The 22147-nt window shown below is 32.2% G+C and overlaps 1 protein-coding gene across 1 annotated transcript; it reads left to right on the forward strand.

Moving 5' to 3' along the window:
• The first annotated feature begins 1024 nt into the window (after window positions 1-1024).
• On the forward strand, window positions 1025-20341 carry LOC133193850 (peroxidasin-like). Its single transcript, XM_061329772.1, has 14 exons — window positions 1025-1169; window positions 1377-1494; window positions 5636-5847; window positions 7876-8055; window positions 8740-8785; window positions 9718-9830; window positions 11177-11275; window positions 11513-11599; window positions 14667-14992; window positions 15883-16046; window positions 16290-16502; window positions 18153-18319; window positions 19408-19510; window positions 20153-20341. Exons 1-14 carry the CDS (start codon window positions 1025-1027, stop codon window positions 20235-20237), a joined length of 2058 nt encoding a protein of 685 aa, XP_061185756.1. The 3' UTR covers window positions 20238-20341.
• The last annotated feature ends 1806 nt before the right edge of the window (window positions 20342-22147 follow it).

Genomic DNA, 22147 nt, shown 5'->3' on the forward strand with positions numbered 1-22147 from the left:
CAAGTAACCTGGGAAACTGGTTATTTAAACTTTACATTTGTCCACCTAAGGTGGGGCGGAGGGGGGGGGGGTGGTAGTGGAGCAAGATGGATGGTTTGGAATCCTTATTATTATTAATTTTTATGCATATAGATTAATAGAATTGAAAAATAGACTTTTGTGCGTCGGAAGAGGGGGGGGGGGTTGCAGTCTTTGTCAGAGTATGAAAATCGTACTTTGCCAACTTGCTGTGAAAGAAAACTCAGTTTTAAAAGGAATTTTGTCCTACAACTTTCTTGTTACTTTAAATGGGAAGCGTATTATTAATCATGTACATGTATTTTGTATTTTTTCTTCTATTTAAAAACAACAGCAATTTGATTCTTTGTATTGATTCAAAAAGTTATTAATTGACATTGGTTAATTATTGGTTGATTACTATGAAGACTATATTATCAATTTAAAAAAAATACACTGCAAAGGCCCTGACTTTGTACATGTAACTTGTGTACCATGTAAGCCTGAGATCGGCGATATATATGAAGATGTACATGTGTATAATCATGTTAAAAAATGATAAAGTACTTGGTTTAGTTCTGCAGTTCTTCTAGATTTGCTTTTTACACAGGTATTTCTAGGTTTATCAAATTCTGCTGAGAGTAGAAAAAATGCTTAAATGACCCGTGTAATCAGTATGAAATTGACGTTATTCCCAGGAGAAACTTCCTTAAAAATTGTGCCTTTGTTGTTGTTGTTGCGTGAGCTTTTAAAAATTCTATTCAATTAATTGTTTCCTTAGATGGTGTTTTGTTCATACACACCCATCATAGGAGGAACTTCTTTAAAGTTTGTGCTTTGTGTAGTTTCATGAAACCCTGCTTGAATTCCTTTCATATCGGAATATAGTTTCCGTAAACTGTCATCGATCTGATACCTGTATATAAACTGTAGCTTAAGTTTCGATACTGGTCAAATTCAGCGCATTTTAGAAGAAGAAAGATCATTTCTAATTTCTCACTACTGCATAGAAGACACGGTTTTCGAAATGTTTTGTATAAAAATCGTTGTACTGCTTCTGTGTTTTTTGGCGATTCATGCGCGACTTGGAGAAGACGTTGATGACATCATTGCTGACGCAGTTCAGCTTTCCTACCAAGATCCTCAGCGAAGATTTGGTACCAGGAACGAGAGTAAATTTTTTTTGAAAAATTATTTTAAATTATTTTTTTCTTAATTATTGTTAGTGTGTTTAATAAAAAGAATACTATATTTAATTTCGCATGTTCTGATAAATATAAATAAAAGCACTCGTCAGCTAAAGTGGTGTAATAAACTTGTCAATCCTTATTTTTAAACAAATACTTCAATAAAAGCATACTGCTTGCCATTTTCTTCAGCCACGATGCCTAGAACCGGGAACAGATTCGCTTTTCTGCAGAAACAGCTGGAAGAGGAAGACAGACTAGCCAGGGCGGGATACAAGTATCTCTGTCTCATCAAAAACCTCGTAAACGTGTGAGTTACCTGATAATTAAATTCGTGTTGTGGTGTCTCAACATATTCTTCATATCAAAACCCGCTGAAGTGAAGACGTTTACATTACTGTGAAAAAAATTTATATTCCCTTTTCATTAAACTTTTAAAACGATTTTTAGGCCTTTTAACTGCCGCTAGGGTTCGATGAAAAGAACGATAACCCATTACCGGAACTTGTTTAGAGCGGGTCCGAGGAAGCTAATTGTTTTTAAGGATGTCAAGTTTTAGCATTTCCCAAGTGTTCCTTCACTGACAGGGAAATCCAGTGGTTTTAAAATTTAGTTCAAATGTTCAACTCAATTATCATGTAGTTATAGACACTGTACAATAATATATAAGTGAATTTTTTAATAAAAATATAAGGTGAAATCCATCCCCCTTCTTAATTTTGATCTGATTAAATTTTTATACTTGATCGTTCTTCTTCGTGCTTAATGAAAAGAATAAGATAATTTATTGTTGCATTTAATTGCAGAAATATTTATCTTTATAGATGAAGCACAACAATGCACAAACAAAAAACATAGCATTATATTTTCTTCTTCATAACAACTGTTAGGTAGAGTTAAAAATCTTGAATATAGTCTGTTCCCCATTCACTGATCCCGTTATTCCAGGTATAGACTGAAGGCATTTTCCTTCTTTTTGGTCAACCCTTTTGTGTTCCAAAGAATATAAGGAACCCTTTTGTGTACATAACAATACCAATTGAAGTAGCCTATATGTCATTCCTATAAACGATAACTCAAAAATCGGCACTTTGTTGGTCATGTTTTACATTTGAGTTACCTGTCCTTAAAACACCACATCGTACAAATCAAATATTAATAATTAATTTTTTTATGATTTAATCAAAGGTATGTATAGGTTATAATCTTTTTTAAGAATTTCATGTACCTACAAATATATCTATCAATTGTTTTTTACCATATGTATAACTTGAAAAATTAGTTGAAAGGACTACGATTTTATCTTTGATAACTTATCAAGTACGGAAGCGTATTAGTGCCATTTTTACACTTTTTATTTTTTTTTAAATTTCTACACTTTAATCTGTAAAATTTACACTTTAATCTGTAAATTTTACACTTTAATCTGTACATTTTACACTTAAATCTGTAAAATGTACACTTTAAGCTGTAAAATTTACACTTTAATCTGTAAAATTTACACTTTTATCTGTAAATTTACACTTTTATATGTAAATTTTAAACCCTAAAGTGTAAATTTTACACATAAATCTAAATTTTTTACATTAATCTGTAAGTTTTTCACATTAATCTGAAAATTTTACACTTTAATTTGATAAAGTTATACTGAAATTTGTAATAATAGAACGGTCGTTACATGGTGTTAAACTTATGACAGTTGAAAAATTAGTATAAAACTGAGATGTTCACAAGTGTTTGTATAAAAATTTATACAGGTATATATAATAAGTAAGGATGGGCGATTTGCTCATGGGCCTCGTAATTTCCCCCCAACAAATTATCGGGAATCTGCTTTTCAATCCAGTATATTTAGTATTATAGCAAAGAGCGACGAACAGTTAAAATATATATCTCGAATATTTTTGTCTTTTCATTTGCAGTTTAGATTGATATTGCATGTTTATGAGACTATGATCATGATGTAAAATATATCAGTTAAAATTACGGTCATTTTAGAACGTAACAATAAAGATACGTCATTGAATCAAAGGACATTAATTTCTATGCTGTTCCAAATTAATATAAACTCATATACTTTAACTATTTATACATGTATATACTTTCATAATTAATATAATAATTAAAAAAATATATATAATTATATTAAAAACTTTCAATTCAATAAGTAATTCAATTGTTGTCCGTAATGCATGTAGAATGTAATTCAATTTATGCTTTCAATAATTGAACTGCTGAGCGCATCAAATGATTTGAGTATAATGATATCAATATCATATTCATTAATCGTTGAAAAGATATGTGTGTTTGATTTGCTCTTCACTTCCACTGAATTCATAATTCTTTCAAATATTCTATAGAAATCTCTCTATATCAGTCTTACTGGATTACTTGTATTTGTTTTATATCTATACATATAATATCTGATAATTATTTTCCACATTTATTGTTAATAAGAAATCAAAATTTAGGCCTTTCAACTAATTTTTCAAGTTGCACATATGGTAAAAACCATTTTATAGATAGATCTGTAGGTACGTGAAATTCCCAAAAAAGATAGTAAACTATACATACATTTAATTAAATCCCCCAAAAATTTATCATTAATATTTGATTTGTACGATGTTGTGTTTTAAGGACAAGTAACTCAAGTTTTAAAAAAAAAACTACCAACAAGGTGCCGATTTATGAGTTATCGTTTATAGGAATGACATATAGGTTGCCTCAGTTGGTATTGTTATGTACACAGTAGGTTTCCTTACATTCTTCGGTACACAAAAGGGTTGACCAAAACAAGGGGAATGTCTTCACGCTCCATGAAACAACGGGATCAAATGAATGGGAAACGGACTATGTTCAAGATTTATAACTCTCTCTGACCGTTGGTATGTAGAAGAAAATTTAATGCCATGTATTTTACGTGTGTGTTGTTGTTCTTCATCTATAAAGATAAATATTTCTACAATTAAATGCATCAATAAATTATCTTATTCATTTTACTAAGCACGAAGAAGAAAGACCAAATATAAAAATTCAATCAGGTCAAAATTAAGAAGGGGGTTTGATTTCACTTTATATTTTTATTAAAAATTTTACTTATATATTATTGTGCAGTGTCGTAATTACATGACAAATAAGTTAAACATTTGTGCTAAATTTTCAAACCACTGGATTCCGCTGACAGTGAAGAAACAATTGGAAAATGCTAAAACTTGACATGCTTAGAGACAGTTAGCTTCCTCGGACTCACTGTAAACAAGATCCGGTAATGGGTTATCGTTCTTTTCATCGAACCCTAGCGGCAGTTGAAAGGCCTACAAAATTAAATTTTATCATGCAGGAGTCATGGTCTGTTGGCTTTATAGCGTGTTACTTAAGATGTATGAAGTTGCCAACTTGATTATGTGAAATAAACAGATAAAAGTGTAAATCATACAGATTAAAGTGTAAATTTTACACTTTATTGTGTAATGTGTAAAATTTACAGATTAAAGTGTAAAATTTACACTTAAAGTGTAAATTTTACACATTAAAGTGTACATTTACACTTTAATGTGTAAAATTTACAGATTAAAGTGTAAATTTAACACTTTTATGTGTAAAATTTACAGATTAAAGTGTAAAATTTACACTTTAAAGTGTAAATTTTTCAGATTAAAGTGTACATTTTACGGAATAAAGTGTAAATTTTACAAAATAAAGTGTAAAATTTGCAGATTAAATGTAAATTTTATAGATCGAAGTGTAAAATTTACAGATTAAAGTGTAAAATTTACAGAATAAAGTGTAAAATTTACAGACTAAAGTGTGGAAAATGAAAAATAAAAAAGTGTCCAAGTGGCAATAATACGCTTTCGTAATCAAGACTAGACAAAAAGTACTAACCAAGATATCATCATACATGGAAATGTGCTATAAGGTAATTTTAACTTTTCAATATTTATGCATTTAGTATGCCGTCTTGCATCAGCCAAATCTAAGTAATTAACGAAAGACATTTTTTCACAATTAGAACACATATTGATTATAGCATGTTTTTAATCAGGGAGTCAAAACAAATTGTGGAGAGGGCTTATATAGGCAATTGCTGCTGCCTAATCCATTCATGTTTTATTACATAATAAAATACATTGTATCTTCAAATCAATTATAAATTCCAAGTAATTTCTTGTAAGCAATGTTTTCTGTATTATAGGAAATAAAATATTTTTTTAAACCTTCAAACTAATCAGAAATATGAAAAAGTTAACAGATGTTGTCTTTTTTCAAAACAATGGTCCAGACTTGGAAGAATCGAGGATGTGTTATTAAAACAAGTTTTAAGTAAAAAAAAACACATCAAACTGTGTATTCTATGAGAATACGGTCTGCTAGGTTCCCCCTTTCATAAAACACAAATGCAACAACTATAGGGTACTGCTTCTGACATTGTTGTTCTTAAATGTTTTCAGTTCGGGAAGGAGCAACAGAGATCTGGAAAGAAACAATGAATTCCAAACTTCTTTCCGTAAACAATTATGTGACAAGGTCATTCCGCTGTGTCAAGAATATGAACATTCCAGATTCAGAAGCGCCACCGGTGTGTGTAACAATCTTTTCCATCCAACATGGGGGAAGGCATTGCAGGCTCACGCACGATACCTATTACCGGTCTATGATGATGGTAGGAAAAAAATATGCATTTTCTGCATTCTTTACTAGTTAAAATTATTTTTCATACGTGAATGTTATATGCATAACATCATTCAACCGTGTTGAGTTTTGCAATTGAAAGGATTCACCTTCATTGAATTTAAAATTTTGAGGAACTTCTCGTTCTGCATAATTATAAATAAACAAGCATTCTGAGAGTATTGCATTAGCAATACTAGTCCCCTACCGGCAAGTGTAATCTGGTTCCCGTTAAGAATTGAAAATGCCATAATTCCGTCAAAAATCAATGAAGCGGGACCAAATGCAAACTTGATCTATAGCTATAATCAAGGTAAAGTCACATACCAAAAATCAGCTCAATATCTGAAAGCGTTAAGAAGAAAAATGCGGAAAACCCCTAAAAATTGAAAAGGCCGTAATTCCGTCAATAATCAATGAAGCGGAACGAAATGCAAACTTGATCTGTAACTCATCAAGATACACTCGCATACCAAAAATCAGCTCAAGATCTGCTAGCGTATAGGAAAAAAGTGCGGAAAACCAAGTGGGACAGACTGACAGACAGACAGAGGGACAGACAGACGGACGGACAGACGGACGGACAGACTCAGAGGAAACCTATAGTCCCCTCCGGTTTCACCGGTAGGGGACTAATAAACAATGACAAAATTACAATGGTGATTGTTGAATAAGTTTATGAAATCATCACAAATTTGGGATAATCCATCGAGAAAGTACTATATCCTATATTATAGACTGATGGGGTTGTAGGTAACGTAGCTCTTAGGTAATTGTGGTTGTAGTAATATTAGTTTATTCAGGATATAACTTTGGGCAATACAGCCCATCAGTTTACAAAAATAACATATAATAACATATATTACAGAATTTAAGACTCTCAGTGAGCCTAAATTTGGGGGGGGGGGGGGGGGGGAGACCCCTGGTCAAGTGTTTCTCAGTCCCACAGTTCAATTCATTTATAGTATACAATTATATATTGAACAAATTAAGTACAATACAATAAGCAGTACAATACATAATTCAAAGTTATAATACAATATATAGCAATGATGCTTTAATGTACAGACATCTGAAAATATAAACCTTACACAGATAGAAATTAGGTTAACCTGATTGATCTTCGTTACGTAATATTAGAGCATATAATGAATATATTTCCCTAAACCAACCAAGGTAGATATGCGGTTGGTACCCAACAATTGGATTAATTTAAAAGTACTTGGCGATTTGTAATAATATTCATTTATATATTTTTTTCTTAAATTTAGATATCTAGGCATTGAAGAATGAAATGGAATTCGTCTTCTATTTCACGTGTATTACAAACATCGCATAATCTATCCTCTCTACTTTTGCCTTGGTACCTTCCGCATTCTATGTTAAGATAGTGAGACGAAAGTCTAATGCGGGAAATATATATTTTTTTAAATTACTCTGAAAAGGTTTTGTTAAATAGGATTGCATTTTAAAGAAGTCAGATTGGACAATATGTTTATATAGAGAGCATTTTGACGAATTATCCATAAATGCAGTGCACTCTTGGAGGTATATATCTAGGATTCTATTTTTATACACGAGCATAAAATGAGCAAAGTTTATTGCTTGCTGTTTTATCTAAAATTCTCCCAGATCCAATCTAAATAGTTCAAATTTTTACATCACATTGTAGCTAGGTTATTATGAATGGCATCAGTATAATTTCAATGCCATGCAAAGAGCGACAAGAATGGAAGTAAGCATAATTCGAAGAATAGACTATTGGATGTTTTACCTTAGCAGGTGCAGTTTGCATTCTCAGACCTTAATTTTAACTTTTATCTATTTCATAAAAAAACATCGAAGAATTAAACCTTTTGTATCAACCAAACAATCCTATTCAGGCAACCGGATAAAATCAGCTGGGTCCATACATGGGTTTTAAATGAGCCCAGAACAGGGCTCGATGATAGAAAAACCTTTTCACGTTTAAAAAAGACAAAATGTTCGATTATTTACATAAAGTTTCATTTTATTTTAGGTTATAATAGTCCTCGGGAAAGGAACAGAAATGGAGGGAAACTTCCCAGTCCAAGAGAAATAAGTAACAAAGTTTTTGAGGGAGGTGCAAACACCCCTACAGACAGCAAACACAACTTGATACTTTTTGCCTTTGGACAGTTTCTAGACCATGACTTAACATTTACCCCAATCGCTATTGGTAAATTTTAATTCTAATTCCTTTTATGTTAATCACCTTTCCTACCTTTTGATCAACAGATAACACAATCATTTTAGAATTTCATCTCTGCTTAAAATATTTTTCATTCAATATGTCAAATTATAATTTTACATAAATTTTGATTTAAAATCAATCGGTAAATGATTTTAGTATCATACAGGTACAAGATAGAATTATATGTTAGATTTATATATAATCAATTTCAATTCCATAAAGCTTTGAATATTTACGTATGTTTACATTATGCTCTCAAGTCTGAATCTGCACCAGTCTGGTTGCTTCAAGCATAACTTGTTACATCCTCACAATGTCAGGAGCCCTGAGTCCATTCTCAGCCATGGGATCCCTGACAAACTTTATACGAATTTTTACGTGCTAACTGCATCGACGTCTTTCAGGATGATTACAAATTATGATTCTTTTCTTACCATACCTTTTGGTGACAAACAACTTGTACACCCATATTGAGGTGTCAGCTTCTTATTTTCTGTTTACTTTTTATGTCCACTTTTGAAAACCCCAATTTGATTTGTGCTTCACAATGAGAGAAGCTGGCCCAATAAAAATGTATAGAAATTTGTCAGGGAACCAATGGCAACGAGTGGATTAAGGTACCCTCGTGTTATGAGGATGATCGTCTAATTTATCTTCTCTTTCATGAAGGAAGCAATGGCAAACCTCTTGATTGTTGTGGAGCGGACAAGTCGGAGTAAGTGTCCTTACAATAATTGATGTCTGATATATGAAAATATATGATTATATAAAATAATTGTATATATAGTTACCTTGTCTTGGTTAAAACCATGGTGCAATTCCAGGTGTGTAGCTCTAGTGTCTCAAGGGGGGATAGTGGCCTTGACATTTAAACCTTGAACTTTTAATGATGATACACTTGTTAATTGATGGCCATCTCTAACTTCTTTGATTGCCAATAAATCTTGAAAATATTATTATTATATATAAAGACTAGATAACTCTACTTCCTCGATGTTGATTATTTGAAATATTAGTGGACATATTACACTGTATTCTGACGCTGTGAAAAATAACTTGCAAGGTTTTGTATAGAAATAATTCATTGTTCTATATTTGGATATGGAAATTATTTCTCGAGTGGTATGTGATTTTCTTAAATCTTTTCACGAATGTACATACATCATAAATCCTTTTTCACGAGAGAAATAAATTCAATAACCAACAAAAAAATATTGAATTTTCTGTTTAGTAGACGTTCTTTGTTTTTCCTATTGCACCTGTCTTTTCATAATGCAATGTCGTAGGCTTTGCCGTCACGTAGCTCAGTGGTTGTGAGATTATAAGGGATTGTGAGAGCGGAGAGTATAAACTTAGATTTTTATAACAATTTGGAGGAACTATGACAGTTTAGTTTAAATCCGTGTCTGGATGACATATTTACACTCCTACTATAAACAGGATTTTTGTTATAAACTATTCATAAAAGGAGGGAAATTCGAGAGGTTTTCCTAGATTTTTTTAATTTTTACTAATGAAAATATCATCTTGATATTTTCACTGGAAAAATATCACTTTCGAAAATGAAACTTTAATTCAAGGAATAAATTAAAGCATTTCACTGCTGAAAATGTAATAAAACTTAATTTTTCGATTACCTTTTTTCAGCCCTGAATGTATTGCAATAGACATTCCAGCAAATGACAATCGGTTTCGTAACAGAACGTGCATGGACCTGTCCCGGTCTATACCTGCTCCATTTGATGAGGGCTGTAGTATAGGTGAGTGATCTTTATTTACAATTGTTTTGTAGCTTGTTTAGTCCTTGTTACTGAGAATTATCAAATAGATTTAAGTACTGTAGTTTAAAACAATGCCATAAATTATTTAAATTTTCACCGCATAAACGTGCACAAATAAATGTTGAGGAACACTAATTTGCATTGATTTTTAACATTCACTCGTTCTATCATATATTAGATATCCTAATCTACTGCTGTAGAGTTCGCTTATTTAATAATAAGGCGGGATATCTGAAGGAAATATCAAATTTATTTTATCCAGACAATAGCCCGTCTATATTTCGTATTGAACATCGTAGGATCTTTAGCACTATATATGTACATGCATGTTTGATTTTTACAACAGAACGAAAAGGAGGGATTCTTGTCTGGTTTCTGAATAAATGAAATATTCAATTTAAGTATCTTTGTTTATGTGTCTTTAATATCAAAATGTTAGGGATTTAAAAGATCATTTTGTCTTATAAATGTAACATTTAAAAAAAAGAGTTTGAAATCTAGCAGTGATTATATTTTTGGCGGATGAGTATGTCTCCTTTCCTGCTTCTTAAAATTATTAAAGGCTTATGAGTTTAGTCAATACTTTTAAACAATCAAAGGTATAATAAAAGGAATTTTCTGAAGTCACTCAAATTAGTAATCGTGGACCATAACTTTGAAATATATCAAAGAAATATGATTTTCTAAAGCAATATTGTTTGATTTTGAAAGTTTCAAATCTAAGAACAGATTGGGAAAAAAATCAGTAAAATGTGTTTTCTTCTTTCAGTAAACATTTTGCTTTTTGTATCACTTTGTGTATTTATATAACAACTTCATATGTGAAAAGCCGAAACAAAAAAAAAATGAATAAATAAATAAAATATTAATAATAATAAAATCTAAATAAATCAAGCAAATCAAAACCATTAATGTTCCCCAAAATTGAAAAAAGAAATATAGGAAATTCCAGTTATTAATTCCAGTTTAATTTTTTATCTCAATTGTAGGCCCTATATCATTTTAAATGCCAAAAATTAATTATGAATTTGTAGTAGACATCACAGTATTTTTTATTTCTAATATCAGGGAAAAAAATATCCTTGACCTGACCTTTCTTCAAAATGAAATTGTCAATTTTAATTTAGTTGATCCTAAATTGTTTTCTTGAATCTGTAAACATTTTATAAATTTTTTAAATACAATAAATATGAGAAGAATCCCTCTTTAAGGTGAAATTAAAAATATACATAATTGGATTAGGAAAAAACTTTAAAGTAGAGGCAACATGCAATACATGTATAATTATGCATTATGTGTCTTAATTTTTTTCCCATTGATTATAGGGTACAGAGAACAAGTGAACCGTATTTCCTCCTTCATTGATGCAGGAATGATATACGGAGACTCAAAACTTTTTCATGAGAATCTAAATGGACGTGTTGGTTTGTTAATATTTTGGTTTGTTATTTTATGACAATTAATGATATGAATTATATCTGAGACGACTTTGAGCAAATACCATTCAATAAATCAATTCCTTGGGGGCCTTTTGATTTTAACTACGGAATCAATTTATTTTGGAATTCTAGATATCAACAATTATATCTGAGTAAATTTAAACAGATATTACCTTGTACCTTAAATTTGAAATTAATGTAAATGTTTGACGGTAACTATAGGAACCCTGAGGACCTCCAAAGGTGACCTTCTTCCTCCTGGAGGTGCCTGTGAGATTTCACAACCTGAGGACTTCTGCCAACTGGGCGGTAAGCTCTTTATACCACACATTATACCTGATAGTGTTAGACATTTTAGAATCAATGTAAAATCCCACACAATATCAATCAATCAAAATTAATTGTAATTACTTATTATAATTGAACGAACTGATGAAAAAACATCCCTAAAGTTAGACTCGATGGGAGGTTCTTCTTTTTATGTAAACGGGGCATTTTATCTCATCTGGGCCAGAGGCTGAAATAAGTTTATCTTAAACTGGTCATCTTATGTGATCTAGCTGACAACGTCAATTTCGTCCGGTATTTGTTAAGTTTCAACACTTTCAACTTCTTTTCAAGAAACACATGACTATTTTCAAACACTTGGAACAAGGTTTTCCTTGGGTTTAAGATATGAAGTGTGTTCAAACGAAGCATATTTGATCAGATTTTATCCAAGACATATTTTATCATCTAAAACCAGACCTTGAAATATTACGACAGGCAAATAAATATTCTTTACCAAAGAAAGCAAAATGAGTTTTTAAAAATCGACCAGATGAGGGTAGCGATTATGCCCCAGCACTCTGCTATGGAAAACAAAGCATTGTTAAGCAAATTAAAAGTGTTTCGAACAACGATAGCAATAATGTTTTATAGGTTACATTTACAGGGATGACCCTTCATCGACCCTAGGATTTACTGTACATGTACTTAAAAAAGCGGGCTTCATATTTTAACGGCTTTGGCGCAGACAACGATGCGCTAATTCATGAATACCGGTAAGAAATCATTTATAAAAACAGTATACGGCACGGACATGTATAGCGCTAATTCATGATTTCGCCAACAACTCCATACCCAGTGATTGCGCTAAATTTTTAATACGTCAATTTATGTACATGTACAGTATTTAGTCCTCTTGTTTTCTCTTTTTATGCCCCCGGATCGAAAGATCCCGGGGGTATATTGTTTTTGTCCTGTCTGTCTGTTTGTCTGTTTATCTGTTTGTCTGTTTGTTTGTCTGTTTGTCTGTCTGTCTGTTGTCAACTTTAACTTTGCCCATAACTTTTGATTGGTTGGAGCTATTACTTTCATATTTCACATGTGTATTCCTTGTGACAAGACCTTTCTTTGGGTACCATCATATTTGACCTTTTGACCTTGACCTTGGAGTTTGACCCACTTTTGCAAAATTTTATGAGACTTTAACCTTGGCCATAACTTCTGAACAGTTGGTGCTTGGGGTTTCAAACTTCACATGTGTATTCTTTGTGACAAGGCCTTCCTTTGGATACCAACAACTTTGACCTTTTGACCTTGACCTTGGACTTTGACCTACTTTTGAAAAACTTTAACCTTGGCCATAACTTTTGAACAGTTGGTGCTTAGGGTTTCAAACTTCACATGTGTATTCCTTGTGACAAGACCTTCCTCTGGATATCAACCACTTAGACCCTTTGACCTTGACCTAGGAGTTTGACCTACTTCTGAAAAACTTTAACCTTGGCCATAACTTTCGAAAGGTTGGTGTTAGGGCTTTCATACTTCACATATGTAATCCTTGTGACAAGACCTTCCTTTGAATACCAACCACTTTGACCTTTTGACCTTGACCTAGGAGTTTGACCTACTTTTGAAAAACTTTAACCTTGGCCATAACTTTTAAATGGTTGATGCTAGGGCTTTCATTCTTCACATATTTAATCATTGTGACAAGACCTTCCTTTGGATACTAACCACTTTGACCCTTTGACCTTGACCTAGGAGTTTGACCTACTTTTGAAAAACTTTAACCTTGGCCATAACTTTTGAATGGTTGGTGCTAGGGCTTTCATAATTCACATATGTAATCCTTCTGACAAGATCTTCCTTTGGTACCAACCACTTTAACCTTGACCTTGACGTTTGACTTTTATTTAAAAAACTTTAACCTTCGCCATAACTTTTGAACAGTTGTATCTAGGTCTTTCAAATTTCACAGGTGTATTCCTCAAGACAAGATCTTTCTTTGGGTATCAACATTTTTTATCTTTTGGCCTGGATTTTGACTTGCATTTGAGAAACTTAAACCTTCGCCATAAGCTGCCATACGGGGGCATCAGTGTTTCACAAACACATCTTGTTTTTTTTTTTTTTTTTTTTTTGGAAAGGAATTCTTTTCAAAAAATCGGCTTTGCAATTCCAACAAGAGATACGCTTTTTAACTTTTAGTAATTTATTTAAAACGTGTTCAGTATTCAATAACGGTCAGTCTGACACAATAGCCTGTTTGATGATTGGTCCTTGATTTCATTAATGAAACAACATAGGATTCCTTTTTGCAAGGGTACTTAAGTATTATTTCGGTACATGTATCTATAACAGCCAATAAATATAAGCAGAGATCTATACAGTCGAATATTTACTTTACAAAGAATAATCAACGATATTTTATACAGAATTAAGGTTCACTGACCCTCTTAAAAGAGACATGATAACTCTCACTGAGATAAATAACTATTTCTTTCTTTAATTTCAAGTTAAAAATTCTTTTTTGTACCCACTTTTTTCCCCAAAATAACTTGTTTTTAATGTGTACTGAAAGTTTTCTAGAACTATTTATTGAAAAGAAATTTGCATCGATTGTTTGTTCACTTCCTAGGCATGTTGAATTGATGAAGGCACCATAGATATGGTTCAAAGCTTCTTTTATAAAGTTATGTGCACAAAATCTAAAATTGAATTCCACATATTTATAACAATGTTGTAATGAATTTTTTTAATCGGCTACCTTGAGGGTTTAGAGATGGGGAAAATTCCTCAGGTGAACGATGTGGCCCATGGACCCTCTCGTAATTTTTGACATTCTCTTGTAGTATTAAACTTTTTAGTAGTAAACTTATCATTAAAGGAGATTTATGTTGGATAATGCAATCAACATAATCAAAAAACTTTCAATGTGAAAAATCAGTTCTAAATAATAATACATATTAATATTCAGAGAGTGTTTCTAATACGTGTACATACAATTTATTATAATTATATTGATGTAGAATACACAGTTCAAATTATGAAAAGTACTTTTGTAAATTTGAACTGGGAAAATTTAAAATTAAAGAAAATTGCGTTGCAGGTGATGAAAGGGTAAATGAAGTTCCGTCTTTGAGTGGATTACACGTAATATTTCTCCGCTTCCATAACATCCTAGCAAAAGCTTTAAAAAGAAAAACCCACCAAACAAGCCAAGAGGTGTTCCTGGAAACAAAGAAAATCATGGGCGCCATTATACAGCAGATAACATACGGAGAATACCTTCCGATCCTGTTGGGTGGAACGACCCGAGCAATTCTGGATTTGAACCTTCAGCCAACTGGTTTTTGGGACAGGTATGACCCATTTGTGAATCCAACCGTGAAGAATGTCATCGCCACGGCAGCTCTTAGATACGGACACTCGCAGGTTCGCTTGTTTGTTTTTAAACTCATGTCTTACCTTATTATCATTGTATATAGGTTAGATTTTTAGACTCTACGAATTCCCTGTTCATAATCATATATCAATTTTTTTAACAAAACGGATATACCCCCCCCCCCCTCTCAAAACAACAACACTTGTCATCATCAAATGATCTTGATGACATGCCAACCGCTAGTCTATGACCTCTTTTGCATGCCAATCACTCGATGTCGATTGATGACATATCCATCAATGTATGTCCTTAATGATATGTCCTTCACTATATGACCTTGATGGCAACCATCAATACATATTCATCACTATATGACCTTGGTGACATATCCATCACTTTATGACCTTGATGTCATATTCATCACTATATGACCTTAATGACATCCATCACTTTGTGTCCTTGTTGACATTTCCATCACTTTATGACCTTAATAACATAACTATAACTATATGGCCTTGAATTCATGTCCATCACTATTGACCTTAATGAATGTATCACTACGTACACGTAAGAGATGTAAGAAAAATAAATTAACAGGTTAAAATTATATTAATCATCAGATACCAAAGATACTATGTTTGACGCATTGTAAATTACAGCATCTCATAGATAATTGACCTTGAATTCAAAGACATTGGCGTGGTCATATTCATGACTCGTTTGACAACGCAATATTTACCCTTGAATCAATTCCATTCAATAAAGGTCTGAAGGTCTCAAGTGACGTTTACTTGAAAATAACGTTAGTTTTAAAAAAGAAGATTCATTTTTTTATTTTGCTTAAGGGTTATAATAGACAACTGCTCTTGACTTGATTAGGTAGAACCCATCCTTTTGATATAACTCTGACATCACAATACAATTACAATGTACATTGCAGATACCCCCAGAGCTTGGGTACATGACACGGAAGTTTGCCACGTCTAGAGTTTTTAAAACAGAAGATGTCCTAATGGATCCACACATGGTAGTCACGAAAAACGGGAAAAACATACCCGATTTAACACGATTTCTCTTAGCCACGCCCTCCAGAAAAGTTGACAGGTACAAAATGCATTAAACTTTATTTTTACACCAGAGCTGTTTAAGCAGTTATTTTAAAGCAACCACTTAATTGTTTTTATTTTGAATTCTACACATATATTTAAGGAAAGAACGTTTAGATGTGGATACCATTAGTCTTTGAAGAATTCGTTATACTGAGATCACTTTGGAAAATGGGGGGGGGGGGGGAGTTAATTAAGAATATGCAAATTTGATAAATTTACATTTTTTTGACTATTTCAGGGAAGTTGAAAATGCTGTCAGGAATGAATTGTTCCGTGACATGAATGGGGTAACCTTTGATCTGATGTCATTTAACATCCAGAGGGGACGAGATCATGGTCTTCAAGCTTACAACGCATGGAGAAAGTGGTGTAATCTTCCAGTGGCGCTATCTTTTACAGAATTATATGATCATAACTATGATAGCAGGATGCGGCTGGAACAAGCTTATGAGTAAGACCTGTAAAATTTAGACTTACATTTACGAGTAATATGTAGGGTTATGTCAAATCAAACATTTCCGATTCAGGTGCCTAGGAGGAGAAAACATCCCTTGTAGACCGGTCACACCAACCGTGAGTTCTCTGTATATATCAGGCAAACGGAGTATTTCGTAGTAAAAATTTGTATAAATACAAGGTCTAGAATTGGCAATAAACAAAATACTCAAAATACTACCCAACAATAGTTGTATTTGCATACCAATTCGTCCTTATATACTTGTAGTTTATATAGAATTTGCGAAATGCTTACTTTACTGTGGAATATGTTGCAAGTTTCTCCTTCAAAACAAATTTTCGTTTGTATTTTTGTTTTTTGAGGAGACTAAAAGATAAATAGGGACTTGGTGGAACATGCTTTATACTGTATAATGAATCGTGCAATGTATCTATGTAGAGATTTTTATGAAGTTTTAGAATCCAGTGTAGGTCCGGTAAATCAAATTCTCTTTCGTTGACTGGAATGTTAGAAGTATTTGAAACTAAAATGTGATTTTGAAGAATTTAATCTGTTGTAAGGACACCCTGAGTATAAGTTAGATTATCTGATGTGGAATTAAAGCCAGGTTCATTCTAAAATGCATTTGTATGATTGTGTCTTGCATAGAATATTTTGATGCAAATAATATTTCCCTGGGAACCAAGCACTTCTACAGTATGAGTTATGTGAAAGGTGTAAAGTTTCACAAAGTAATTTGAAACGTCAGTTGCTATTTTGCAAAAGGATAGTAAAGTTGTGTAGTTAACAATTTTTAGCATTATTAGTTACTCGAAAGGTTTAAAGTCATATTCTAAATATATTCGTTGTTTGTGGCTAGCCATCATTGAGTAGGAATTCCAATCGTTATTAATTTGCCGTTATTATTAGCAGACCTGTTTTTGAATGCCTTTGAAGCAAAATTTATTGAAAAACATCTTCATGAAAAGAAGTCTCTTGCTGTGGCCATCATCTTCATTGTTTATGTAGCAATATACATGTACCATTAACACTTGCATATGAGGTTTATGTCTCCCAGTTGATTCGATACTGAAGAGCATGTTCTTCGTACCATCAATTTCTAAAAAGAGGCAGGAAATTAATAAATAAGCTGAAAATACAAGGATATCAACAATTTCAAATGAAGTCTGCTTTCGAAAATTCTATGGTATATACAATCATAACCTTGTTTGCATATACAATCTGTCATTAAGTAATGTTGACTTACGTCTTCCATTCGAATTGTCAGGCTATTATTATTACACTTAATTGGTAAGATTTTTCCGCTTACCCGAACATGACAAAGATACACGGCGAGTGTGGCTGGTCGACAAGGGATGTTCGCCTCTCTTTGGAACCTGATCCCACCTCTGTTATCAGAGTCCGTGTTTGCTCTGCTCACAATTTTATTGTTGAATTGGATTTTGAGCATATTGTTCGTTATCTTCACATTCAATTTAAAGCATTTGGGGAATTTTGCCTTTTTTTAAAAAAAATATGAAAAATGAAAGCTTGGAGTTTGTTTATCTGGTACCCTGCTGAATATCCTCCACTACCTTTTATGATCATTGCACCATCCTCTATAATTCTGATGAAGTTAATAAAGAATTTCTTTACTTACTGTAGAGATGTTGATGATATCGATGTGTTCGTCGGGGGTATCACCGAGACACCTCGCGATGACGCACTTGTTGGGCCTCTTTTTGAATGCCTGCTAGGAAATCAGTTCAGGGACCTTAAGTTTGGAGACAGATATTGGTACGAAAAAAGTGGAACAGAGGGATTCTCTATAGGTATAGACTAGTACCGATATTTGAAAAAAAAAGCTTTCCTGATATATTTTCAATACTAAATGTATGCTATCGAATGTAAATAGGTAAAGAAAATAATTTATGTACATGTATTTTGTGTAAATATTCAAAAAAAGGAGCTACATGTATACTTTGTTTCTGTTGTGTCATATGTAAGTTTATTCATTCGGCACACTCTATAATTTCTTTTGAACCGTAAGAGAATTTTGATATTTAGCTAATTGACGTTTTTCGCCTTTTCTAAAACGTCTGGACCGCTAATATCTACACCATTGACCTGCTCCCTCTTTAACAGAATATCTTATAAACAATCAGAAATACATTTCAAAAACATGCTGGCAAGCATTGATAATTTCTGGAAAAAAATCCTTATTTTCTTTTAGATTTTTTTTAGGCAGGACTTTGATATGAATAAATATGGCATGTATTTCTTGTCATCGGTCCTTCTAAAACAAACCAGCAATCATGTTTTCGTGACTTTTATCGAGACCTTTGACATAGTTACATGTATATGAATGAATTCAATTTTGTTGATATTTCTAACCCTGGTAAATTGAGCTTTGATACGGCAAGATCTATTTAGAATATGACATTTATTCAAAATGCAGGAGTTACCTTAAAGTTTTCTCTTCATTTATCCCAATCCTTCTTTGTTTTAATGAGTCACATATCTTGCTTTTACATTTGCAAATGGTAGAAATTTAATAAAGGGGATGAATATTTCTTACTTTACGTCTTTCAGGAATTGCAGGGTTTACCAACCACTTCGTGCCGTGAAATGGACCTTGACGATTTATCTTCTTTTTTTGAAATTAAAATAAAAATATCTGCGTGTGATTAGGGCCTCAGTTTAGCACAGACGACCTATAGAGAAAATTGGTGCCTAATATTGTTTACTTTTATCATTTACCTGCTTTCCTTGATATGATTTAGAAAGTATCTTTGTATGAATTTAACCTTACCTCGTAGATGTTAAGCAAACACAACAGTTACACATTTATTTACAAACTCAGTTGCCTCAAGTAAACACTTTTCCTTGGAAAACACAAGTTTACATTTCATAATTGCAGGACAACTAAATGAAATCAGGAAACTGACCTTGTCTAAAATCATCTGCGATGCGCTGAATTTGAATAAGATACAAAGGAATTCCTTTTTCTTGCCTGGATTAAGGTAATATAATTATATCTTTATATATATATATATATATATATATATATATATATATATATATATATATATATATATATATATATATATATATATATATATATATACTTGTATATATATCGAGAGTCTGAACTATGCTATAGTGTTAAAATACAGTTTACTAAGCCCAAACTTGTAATTCCGTCCAAAATCATCGAAGCGGAACGAAATGCAAACTTGATCTGTAACTCATCATCTTCATATCATGTTAATCATACCTGCATTTATATTTAATCATCTCAATATTCGTAGCTTCAAATCCAGTTTATTCACAGCCACTTAGAACAATAATTTGTTGGTTTTACTTTTCATGGGTATATAAAGAGAAAAAAGCTTTCAGAAATACGTACTCTGATGACAAATATCATGGTCAAGGTAAGCGTTGTGGCCCAAATGCTTCTTACTTTTATTTGCATGGGAGAGGGCTGAAAAGCTCCTGTATCGGCTATTGAAAGCAGAGCAGTATTAGAAAACTGTTAAAATGCATAAAAGGTCGGGAGGGCTAAATGTCCATCTTTGAAACAAGAGATCTCGTTTGGTCGTTTAAGCTTTTTTTATCGATGTTTGTATAATTATGCATTGTATACATATTTTTTTCTTTGACAGTAATCCTTTAGTGACGTGTTCATCCTTACCATCCCTGGACTTTTCTGAGTGGGGAGACGCAGCTGCTCCACCACAGTACCATTGACTGGGGAACTTTTCACACTAAAAGATGAAAGATTTTTCTTCCGTATAGTATTACTATGTGTTAATTGATAATTTTATTCTCTAATACACGTAAAACCTCTGTGTAGTGACAAGATGTTTTACTTCATTACAAAATTCTCTGATTAAAATGAAACATTGGGATTTCATTCCACCATCTGTTGACTTATTTAACAAACACGGAGCAAATAAAGTTAGTGTTTAACATTTGCTTTTTGTAATAAAAATCCTCAATTTTATTATACTTTTAATTGTCTTTTTTTTATATATATATTTTAAAATGTGTGTTGATGATAAGAAAATAGCAATCTCTCTCTTTCTCAATATGCAATTTTTCTCTACAAATTATGTCGACATGAACATTGTGCATTTCCTGTTTGGTATGCTTGCGGTTTTTCTTTTTTATGAAGGAAACTGAAAATGAAATAAAGTTTTATCGATGAAAATACCTCTGAAATATTTTAGACAGTTCCACCATGGTTAAGGGGTGGGTATGGGGAAGGTATCTTATAGATCCTTGTCATATTCTCAATCAGAGAGACTTTGTATTGATTTCCTTTCAGTACTTTACGTTTTAAAATAAAAAAAATGTACATATACCTTGATACATTATCAGAAAATTGATTTTGAGATCATGTTCAATAGATGTCGATAAAGAACATATAAGCAAATCAGTAGGTAAACAAACAACTATACAATAAAATTAATATTCTTTTACATATTTTAAAGACATTTTGATAGTTGGTACAAAAAGTATACTCAAATATTTAACATTATCACAGATTTACCGTGTGTCCCCCCCCCCCCCCCCAATCATTTTAATATGCTTTAAAAAATATTTCTTACAGTCATTTTTTATGCTTCCTAAAAAACCGACTATACAGACCGATTTATGAACATGATTGACGGGGAAATCATACATTTTGGACAAATTAGCGGTCTATATTTAGTAAATATAAACATGCTATCCACATTTTAGGTCCATGTGAACATCTGTGTCTAACATTTGATGTTACTTTTTAATAAAGGACAAGGTGCGTTTGGTGCAAAATTCGGCCCCGTGTCAAAATTAAATAGTATTCCTCAAAACTCTTTTTTTTTTTAACAAGCATATATCCAACCTTTAATTTCAATGTAAAGTTTTGATTCAGCATAAACTTTAATTTTTAGAAATTCTGAGGGCCAAATAATATATCAAGTGAACCTTGTCCTTTAAGAAAAGGGGATTTGTCATGTACCAGTGAAGTTTGAAATAAAATTTTAGTTTCCGAAAAAGGTTTCGAGTACATTCGACTATCGTTCGAATAATGCAATCGAATATTCGACTAAAGAAATCTTTTGACATGTCATCCCTAAAAAAAAAAGGAGCCATGTGTCATACATGTATGTCGTTGAGCTCACTCTTAATCTCAGTCTCACTTTTCCAATAATAATTCCTTTTTTAAAAGTGAGACTGGGATAAAAATAGAGCTCGTCTAAGTTTTATGGCCTCGGAGCTACATTAATCAATGATACCGCTAGCATTTAATACAGTCAAAAAACCCTCTCTTTTTGATTTTTCTTTTGGCCAAAAGCAGGCCCATTTAGACATTTTTTTTTCAACTAAATTGGTATAATTTATTTTATTTAATCATATGCAGCATTGTAGACACAACATATCTTCAGATCTGTAGCACACTAAACGAAAATGATGTTCAGATAACTAAAGATCCATGTATTTTTTCTAAGCAAAAAATGTACAAAATTTTAGAGCTCATTCTCCGCATTTAAAGACAGTCATATTAAAATGTAACAAGCCCTTTTTCTTATTGATTTACTGCATATATATGCTTTCAAAATCAAATCAATCCCAAGATAATTGTAAAAAGCCCTTTTGTGCATTTGCTTGAAACT

The sequence above is a fragment of the Saccostrea echinata genome, unplaced genomic scaffold, assembly GCF_033153115.1.
Source record: "Saccostrea echinata isolate AGI-Se365-2 ecotype Australia unplaced genomic scaffold, CSIRO_AGI_Sech_v1 ptg000028l, whole genome shotgun sequence".
NCBI classification, from domain to species: Eukaryota; Metazoa; Mollusca; class Bivalvia; order Ostreida; family Ostreidae; genus Saccostrea; species Saccostrea echinata.

Coding starts and splice junctions, on each gene's coding strand:
- LOC133193850 (XM_061329772.1), top strand. CDS start 1,025: ATGTTTTGTATAAAAATCGTTGTACTGCTTCTGTGTTTTTTGGCGATT. Junction 1,495..5,635: donor ATCAAAAACCTCGTAAACGT/GTGAGTTACCTG, acceptor AAATGTTTTCAG/TTCGGGAAGGAGCAACAGAG. Junction 14,993..15,882: donor TTAGATACGGACACTCGCAG/GTTCGCTTGTTT, acceptor TGTACATTGCAG/ATACCCCCAGAGCTTGGGTA.